Consider the following 9,929-nt stretch of genomic DNA (forward strand, 5'->3'; position numbering starts at 1 on the left):
CTGTGCAAATCACATGTGATGTCTGTGCGATGCAAATTCAGCCATACAGATTGTATGGCTGAATTTGCATTCGGATCAAAGTCGTGCAGGACCCTTTTTTTGGTCTGTATTAGAATGGGATCTCATAAGTGTTCACACCCAATGCGATACTATTCCTGTCCGAATTGACAGTTCACACTGAAATATGCGAACCGATCTGGGGGTGTCATTAACTATGTATTGACACCCGCAGTGGTTCGTATAGAACAGTGTGAATTGCCTGCGAGTTGTATGAGATGCAGGAACCCACACTGGATTCGCACAGGTTTTCGCATCGCAGCAGTGTGAACCGAGCCTTTGTGAAAACATGGCAAAATAATGAGCAGGTGCAGAACTGCAGTTAGCTGAAGCCTTCACCTATAAAGGATCTGTTGTTTATTTTGTGGTGTAGCCTTCACCTAAAGTAACTTCTGTTTTTTCTCCATTTAAAGGCTTACTTCACCTTTACTGAAAACTAGCTATGCAGATAAAAGACAATTGTAGATGCAAACAGGCTGTACAGTTTTGACCAAAATTGAATAATGTCCTCGCTATAGGTGTAGGTAATTTACGTACCTCAGGAAGCCTGACTTGAAAACTCCCAGGATGTTGCTAAGAGAGTTCCAGTTATTACTGTTTACATTCACAATCACAGGAGTGAGTTCTTTCTCTGATTTAAACCTCCTCAGTCTACTTTCTCTCCCCTGATGCAGTAGCTCTGAACTCAGAGTTTAAGAGCTCATTCCTTAGAACAGTGGTTCTCAACTCCTGTCCTCAGGACCCACTAACAGGCCAGGTTTGTAAGATAACTGAAAATTTGCGCTCAGTGATTGCAGTATTCTAGTCTGCATCTCCCCAAGGTAATATTTAAAATCTGGCCTGTTAGTAAGTCCTGAGGACATGAGTTGAGAACCGCTGCCTTAGATGGTGAAGATGAACAACAATAGCTGGACCTCCCTTAGCAATGTCCAGGGAGTTTTCAGGTCAGGCTTTATGTGGTACATAAATGGCCTACACCTATAGCAAGGGCAATAGTCAACATTAGTCAAAGCTGCAGTTTTATTTATTTATTTCTAATTCAATAAAAGGCTTTATCGTAGCATTGGAAAAATACAAGTGTCTCTGTTTTAATTAGTATTTAACATTTGCTGTCTTTTTTCTTCTCTTGACAGAATGAATATCACAACATCTCAGCAGAACAGATGTTTCTTAGGGACCTTATTGAAAAGAAAACTGTTACAAACTTGACGTAAACCAAGGAGAATTCTGGGAGTTTACAGCTGCCAAAAATAAATTCCTTGTGTACAGTATTCATATATATATATATATATATATATATATATATATATATATATATATATACATGGATTTCTTTTTTAAAACCATGGAAGTATTTTGCCTTTATTGGAAAGTATTGTGTTGACCCTGGAGAACCTCTACCCACTGGATTATTGGCCATCACTTCAAAAGTCCAAAGATTACATGTGTGCCTCTGTTGTAAAGAGAAACCTTGGACTACGTTGGGTGAACCTTAAGTGGATGTGGAGTTCTGTCAATCGGTGTGACAGTTTTTGGGGCCGCTCTGCAAGATGTTTTGGTTGGACTGATAGACTATAAAGCACAAAGAGATGCAGTGTGTTACCATGTATATGTATAAAGTGTCCTTTTTTTGTGCAATGTGATGATTGTTAATTGTTCTGTTTTGATCTAATTGTTTGGAGGCAGTTTTGCTTTATAAAGGTCAGTCTAATATTGACCCTTTGTATTAAATAGGTAAGTTTTCAAGCTCTTATAAGTCATGGAACAAGCCAGGTGGCCAACAGATCTTCAGCCATAGCTACTTAGAGCTCAGCTGTAAGAATTGATAAATTACATGTGAAGAATTGTAGGTTTTCGTGCACTTGTGTGCATAGTTTTTGTTGCCTTTGTTTTATTGCACTTTTTCCCCCTTGTGTTTATACATTTAGTTTAGGTTGAATACCTTAAGTATAACTAAAAGACATTTTTTTTTTGTAGCAGTAGTAGTGAGGGGTTAGAACTATTGCCAGATTTTTTGTGTGTTAGGGGATCTTCACTCTCTCCAACTGTCCTGATCGCTAGTCTCACTGAGAAGATGCAAATCCAACATTTTGAATTGCCTCCAGACCAGTAGAGGGGGAATCTTTCAGTGGAGTTTTCTCCCACATTGGAAAGCTATCCTCTTATTTCCTGTTGAGTTTACAGGATCTTACCCTACTCCAATCCAAATTAACTAAAATGTTTTGCTTTTAGGTATACTTTAAACTACAGTCTAGAGTCCTTTTCACCAGAGTACCTGTCCCAGAACCATTGGATGGCTGTGGATGCATAGTTACAGGGGAATTCCAGGTTCTGTAGGGGAAACTTCCATGTAATAACACTGAGGTGGGTCCCTTCTGCTTTAAGTCCTGGGAGTTTGCACCGCAGTGTCACCTGCTGGATCAGTATGCTTTTGCAGTGCAAACTTGCAAGTGGACCTTGAATCAGAATTTTTTAATGTTTAAGTGTATACAAGTAATATGTTAAATGGGTATTTATTACATTTCAATCTCATAACCAAATCCAAATAAGTAGTGAATATGTGCTATGAAGAAAATTTCTGAGTGGAAAAACGATGAAGCAACTATACATCCTCTAAATCTTTAAAGACCACTTTGTTCCTTAAGCTGAAAGACCCAATACACTTGAGGCTGTTGGTGAAAGCATGTGGTCATTTCTGGTAGCACTGACTGCAGCCTTTGTTCACTTTCCCTGGGCTGCTCCCTGCACAGGAGAACATCGATACCAGAAACCAGAAAATTGCTTGATTCCCACATCAATGCAGTCAGTGTTAATGGGGGAATCCCTCCCGCAGAGCTATTGTGTTCTACTGGCAGAGAGCGTTCCCCACCGGCAGAATACAATGATCACTGCAAGTGGCTATAGCTGCTGCCAGTAATCAGACAAAAAAAAATAACCCAGGCAGATTGGTTGTATTGAATTCAGTCGATGGATCAACTTCAGTATATCTAGCCTGCTCATAGATGTATTGAAATTTGGCCAAATTTCGATCTATCTATAGCTGGCTTTCAGAGGAACATAAATGTATCCTTTTGGTTTTTTTGATTAACTGGACGGATGATTACAAAAATCCGAACAGATCCCCCCCCACACATTCAAGGGGGATAAAGAAATCCTCCTTTCTGCGCTATTGTATTCTGACAGCAAGGCCTTCCCTGCTACCAGAGTACACTGATCAGCACAGATCAAAGCAACATTTTCCAACAAGCCTCATTAACTACTTGCCAACCAGCCGCCGTTGTTGTACAGCAGCAGGTTGGCTCCCCTGAGCGATTCGCCATAGCTGTACGGTGGCGGCTTTAAGGGATATAAGGGACAAGCGCTTGCTGCGTGACGTCGGAGCTGATGCGTGTGGCCGGCAGCCACGATGTCCACCCGCGATTGTTTCTGAGAGAGACAGAATTACAGATCCCCAATGTAAACAGACAGATCTTCGTTCTTTCAGAAAAGTAGAGAGAGATCTGCTGTTCCTAGTAATCAAAAACAGCAATCTCTCTCTATTTGCTGTCAGTACACTCCCCCCACAGTTAGAAACACCTCCCTAGGTAAAACATTTAACCCCTTGATCACCCTCTAGTGTTAACCCCTTCCCTGCCAGTGATATTTATACAGTAATCAGTGGCTATTTTTAGCTCTTATCACTGTATAAATGTCAATGGTGTCAAAAGTGTCCGATCTGTCCGCGGCAATGTCGTAGTCCCACTAAAAATCGCAGATCACCACCATTACTAGTAAAAAAAAAAAAAAATTCTAATAAAAATGCCATAAATCTATTCCCTATTTTGTAGACGCTATAGCTTTTGTGCAAACCATTCAATATACACTTATTGCGATTTTTAGCAAAAATATGTAGAAGAATACATATTGGCCTAAATCAATGAAGAAACTTTTTTTGGGATATTTATTATAGCAAAAAATTTTTTTTCAAAATTGTCAGTCTTTTTTTGTTTATAGCTCTACAAATAAAAACTGCAGAGGTGACCAAATAACCCCAAAAGAAAGCTCTATTTGTAAGAAAGAAAAGGACATCAATTTTGAGTACAACATTACATGACCGTGCAATTGTCAGTTAAATCGACGCAGTGCAGTATCGCAAAAAATGCCCTGATAATTAAGGGGTCAAATCTTCTGGTCCTTAAGTGGTTAAGAGCAGTTGGTCCTTAAAACAGCGTTCCACCCAAAAGTGGAACCACTGCTTCTATACTTCCCCATCCCCCCCCATGCCACATTGGGCACCTTTCAGGGGGGAGGGGGTTGACACAGGTACCCCTCCCCACTTCCAGGAGCCGTGGACCGGCACTGTCCCTCTGAAGTTCCCTTCCTCCTTCCTGTGCCGCCAGGCCAGTTAAAAAGCGAATCGCACATGCGCAGTAGGAAGCCGACTATGAAGCCAAAAGGCTTCACTGCTGGTTTCCCTTACTATGAATGGCAGCGGCAGTACCTGGGAGCCGATCCGAGAATCCTCTTCGTGTGTGAACATCACGGGTACCCTGGACAGATAAGTGTCCTAATATTAAAAGTCATCAGCTACAGTATTTGCAATTGCTGACTTTTAATTTTTTTATTGGTGGGGGGGACGGAACGCCTCTTTAAATCAACTGCTCTCGAAAGGGAATGGCCATAGATGGATAGATATTTGACCGGTTTCTGGCAGAATTTCTATCCATCTTTAGTGTTAATTTCTTTGCAATTACTTGCGTGATTTGGACTTTTACAGTTCAACCGCTTTCTTTCCTCCTGTAGTTGGATGCCTGCAGTTTTTTTTTTTTTGTTTTTTTTTATGGGACCTGCAGCAATAATTTAGATTGGTGACACACAGTCAGAGAATTACACTCTAGAGTGCAGTTTTTCTTTACCAATTGAATTGATTATTATTATTATTCAGGATTTATATAGCGCCAGAAATTTACGCAGAGCTTTACAATATAAAAGGAGACAATACAGTTACAATACAATAAAATACAAGAGGATTAAGAGGGCCCTGCTCAGAAGAGCTTACAATCTAATAGATTAAATATGAAAGGTCAGAAATGGTCGGAAAAATAAATATACATGTTTCCATGAAATGTAATGTTGGTTACATTGCGTGTTTGATCATCTTTGATGAAGTGGAACAGAAGATTATTTAATTGTTTTATGATTATGCAGTCTAGTGTTGTCAAATGTACTTTGATGGAAAAGTACCATGGTAAATAACCCGAGTATGATGAAAAGGTGTTAAGACCAGTTTTTACCATAGGAAAGGCTAGTGTATGCAGGTATTTGAAATGCATTTACCATCTATTAAGTACATGTTTACTTTGCTTTATTATGCATCTGAAATGACATTAATTAAAGAGCAAAGCCAGAGCTAAAACTGACCTTAAGGGATTTCAAATGCCTGTGTAAACTAGAATAAATGCATTAATGAATGCAAATGTCAGACTGAAGCTTTTTGCCTATTTTATTGTATATTAAAATATATATATTATAGGTTTGCAAATCCACTGCATAAAAATGAGTTGGCTGTTTTCTGCTTTATGTGGTGGGACCTCAAAGTTAACTCTGAAGTCCACATCCCAGAGGGAAGTAGTAGCTGGCTGGTGTAAGATCTAGACCACGTTGCATGTCTCTATTTCCACAACGTAAACTACATTTAAAAAAAAAAAAAAAATGTTGTAAATGTTATTGTCTTTGTTTTAGAATATGGTCAGTTATTTCACGGAAAGAAATATTAATGTCCATTAATATATTGCTGAAGTTCTTTCCCATTATGTGATATAAAAAAAAAACATTATCTGCCCCATAAAATTTTTATTATTTATCGATATAAATAAATGAGAATGGTGACTGCCAGTGTGTAAGAAAAGTGGGTTTAGCTTTGTCTGGTGCAATGCTGGCTGTTGAGAGGCCCGTGGGGTGATGAAGATTGTGGGTGTCCTAATGCTGGAGACTCACTGAGTAAGAAGAAACAATGACAGCTACTTCCAATGAGGGAATTCTTATTGGGGAAGAACTGTACTCTGGCCAGATCATCTCTCTGGAGGGCTACCTCCTCCTTGAGATCAAATGCACACTCCCTTCTATAGCACAGGGCGGCCTGGACTGGGCCATGAAAGCTGGCCTGCGAGCTTATCCAGTCAGCTGGTATCCTCTTCAAGCTTATCACAGATATGGACAGTCTGTGTCGGTGGCCTGGGAGGGAAAGGGAAGCCCAGGTGGGGTTTGGGAAAGGATTTGAACCAGACCGAGCTAAGGCCTACACATGGTGAGAGCCTGGCCTGGAGTAACCTTAAAGCAGGGGATTGAAGTTCTTCTCTGTAAGATTAATAGATTATTGCATCATCTTACTGGAGTACATACATTCACATTTTCAATACTTACCTTCACCTACAAACCAAATCCGAGGTAATGGGAGCAGAACGTAACACTGAACTCAACTGGATTGGGTTGAACAGTGTATAGAGATGCTTGTGAACTAGATGCAGTCATTGTCTGCCCATAGTTCTGTTCATAGGCCTATTGTTCTTTATAATAGAATATAATAACATTGAAGTGCTCAGTGCCAGAACATCAAGTTGCCAGGTATAGTCCCTGCCAACTTTGGAGAATGACTAGCGTTATGCAAATACCAGATACAGAATGTGGGCACTTCCACTAAGCTTTTGGGGGCCATAGATTCAGAGCTGAGGAGGGCAGGCTAACTAGTGAAAAAGTGTGGCAATGGAGGGTGCCCCATATTCAGCTAGAAGTTTGTGTTGCATTTCATATTCACTTGAAAGGTGTGCTTAAAGATAAAATTATTTCCTACGGAAAATATTCTGTTTCTTTGGTCAGACTCCAGTCAACATATGCTAGATAACAGTAGGACAGGGGTGCCAAAGGCAAAACAACATATCTTCCAGTCTAGGCTGGTCACATTGGGGGTTATTTACGAAAAAGCAAATCCACTTTGCACTGCAAGTGCACTTGGAAGTGCAGTCGCTGTAAATCTAAGGGGTAGATCTGAAATGAGGGGAATCTCTGCTGATTTTATCATCCAATAATGTGCAAGCTAAAATGCTGTTTTTTATTTTCTTCGCATGTCCCCCTGGGATCGACAGTGACTTTACTTCCAAGTGCACTTGCAGTGCAAAGTGGATTTTCCTTTAGTAAATAACCTCCATTGTGCCGGTTTTGTTTTGTTTTTGAAAGATGCTCTAGGGACAGTTTAGCTCATCAAAATCTGATGGTTCCATGACACAACACAAAATCCATCACCAGTATGGTGCTCAGTATGCACCATCGGTGGGTTTTTCTTAGAAGGTCCTAGTTCTGTGTGTGACAGTTGCTCATAAGTACTGACACTTGCCCAGTGCAGAGTATGAAATCCAATTTACTGCATATATTGCTTAATCTGTCTTCTGTAATTGCTTAAGCTGGCATGGAACTCCCTTCCTATTGTAAAGCCCTGTATTAGCTTAATGGAATAATTATTTTGCTCTTGTTCAGTTTCCTGATTGGTCCTGGCTATTGAATCCAGTTTTAGTGAATATGTTTTATCAGCTGAGCTAGAGGCTTATTTAATTTATTGTTAATAGACAAGTTCACTTTTTTAATTATTATTAATAAATGCACATCTTTTTGCACATAAAAAAAAAATGTACATTTACAATTTTTTTTTCATTTGAGCCTGTAAAGCATCTGTTGATCACTGGTGCCATGCGGGATTTCTCCAGACTTGTCTGTGTATCTGTCAGCTCGTACCTCGTACAGGCAGATTCTCGCTGACAGAAAGAGACCATGAACTACTCAACAGCGCTGTGGTAGTTCATTGAGAACTACAAGCCAACAGCTGCAAAGACTGTGGCCACTTGTAGTTTCCCATTCACAGAGCACTGTGAATGAATGACGTGGCCGGACGGGCTGAGCCCCAAACAGCATCAGTGGGCTCCTAGAGAAAATACCAGCTGGCTGTCACTGGGGAGAGGCTGCAGCTGCTGGAACATGTTCCATATTCCACCCTAAATATGGGTGGAACATGTTTCAAAAGGTGAACATATCCTTACATTTAGAGCCCATTCACACCAAATGCATTGCTGAGCACAGGCCCAATACACTAACAAGCCAAAAGCCATTATTCCCAGTATGTGTTCTGCACCTGGAGGAAATGGGACATGCTGCAATAAATCACAGCACATCATGTTACAATGCAGTGCACTGCAGCTAATGCCAAGGAAAAAGAGATAATGATTTTTGGCTATTGCTTTGAACAACAAAAAAACTCTCATTCAACTCAAGTGCAATGCAACAAAAGCCATGTCACTCTAGTTGCATATTAACATTGAGGAAGAAATGAAATCACAAATGTTTGAGTAGTATGTACTACAGTAACACAAAAGATGTTACATATACTGAAAATAACAGCAGACCCGGAATCGCCATAGGAAAGCACCTTGACATTTCCATTTCCCCATATTTAGAGTGCACCCCTCTTTTACAAACACAATGCAAAGGATTGCAGCAACCTCTATGAGTTCTGCAGAAGCCATATCACATAAGATTGTCCAAAGTGCCTTAAACATTGTATTAGGTCTGGTATCTTCAAATATGTGACTGACTACATGTTAAACATTACTTCATATACTATTGGTGTGATAAATTAATTTTCTGTTAAGTCAAATAATCATGGGACCAATAAAAAAAAATATATAGCATCATTTGTTTGCAAGTAATTGTGAGAGTTGAATTATATGCCTTTTTTGTGCTAATTTTAAAGTAAATCCTGTTACCAAGTTGAAAAATTCATACTGAGAATATGATGGAAAACCACATAAGTAGAGGTTACCTTCAGTGACGAGCCCTTGTAAAACAACCTGAAGATCCAGAGGTATAGGCAGATAAAGTTGGATGTACATCTTAGCTTATGTAAAGCTAGCCATAGAATTTAGAACAAAAAGTCTTGAGAAAATTTGTACAATAATTCTCGAAACAAAAGATTTTGTTTGTTTTTAACATTTGATTTTGGAATTAAAGGACTTTACACTGTTAGAAATTTGTGTATTTGAGAAAACGTTTCCATTCTGCTCCTTAAAATTTTCTTGTCCCTGTTGTCAAAAATGAATTTTGATTTAACCCCGCAAATGATTAGGAAATGAACAAGCACTCTTTTCCTAAGAATTTTCATTCAAAATTCTATCCTACTAGGGCCAGCTTTAAAGTCACATTTGACCACGCCCCCTCCTGCCTACTGAATCTCACTATTGGTCAGTGAGGCCAGCCTTCCTCACTAGGGTGAAGGATAGAACCACACTCAACATTTGCCTACAGCTTCAAGTGCATGTAAACTCCGGCAATGAACTTCTCTTAATTGCCCCTTTGTTCCTATTAATATTCCATTGGAAATGTTTTGCTGTATCTTTTTGATGACTGGACAAAAAAAAGTGTTGATCGTGTATGAAATTCAGAGCGTTGGCATTCTCTGTTATATGAAAGAACATATCTAGTTCTTATTTTGGACTACATAATGATTAGCCGTTATCTTGAAGAGGTCTGAGAGTGGGAATGGTTGAGTAGTATAGCAAAATATAACAGGCAGTCTGACTGGCATAGTCCACAAAACTGCTGTGTTTTGTCAGCCCATTTTAGGCAGATCAGCAGGCATTTTCTATATCTACAAGATCCTTAAAAGGATACAACATTGGGAAGTGTGCATGTACTGCAGAGATATACTGCATATTTTTTTATTCTCACTTTGCCCTGACATGCACTTTAACCACTTAAGCCCCGGACCATTTTGCTGGCCAAAGGCCAGAGCGTTTTTTTTGCGATTCGCAACTGCGTGGCTTTAACTGACAATTGCGCGGTCGTGCGAC

The 9,929-nt window shown here is 39.7% G+C and overlaps 1 protein-coding gene across 1 annotated transcript in view; it reads left to right on the plus strand.

Annotated features, from left to right (window-relative positions):
- ST3GAL6 (ST3 beta-galactoside alpha-2,3-sialyltransferase 6) overlaps window positions 1-5,931 on the plus strand; it is a 253,034-nt gene extending 247,103 nt beyond the window's left edge. Inside the window, exon 12 of the mRNA XM_077480185.1 lies at window positions 1,191-5,931. Coding sequence (XP_077336311.1) covers window positions 1,191-1,271 — 81 coding nt within the window. The 3' untranslated portion in view covers window positions 1,272-5,931. The remainder of the gene's footprint in view (window positions 1-1,190) is intronic.
- The last annotated feature ends 3,998 nt before the right edge of the window (window positions 5,932-9,929 follow it).

This window comes from Lithobates pipiens, unplaced genomic scaffold (genome assembly GCF_037356315.1).
Source record: "Lithobates pipiens isolate NorthernLeopardFrog02 unplaced genomic scaffold, aLitPip1_a1.2 Scaffold_16, whole genome shotgun sequence".
Classification (NCBI taxonomy): domain Eukaryota; kingdom Metazoa; phylum Chordata; class Amphibia; order Anura; family Ranidae; genus Lithobates; species Lithobates pipiens.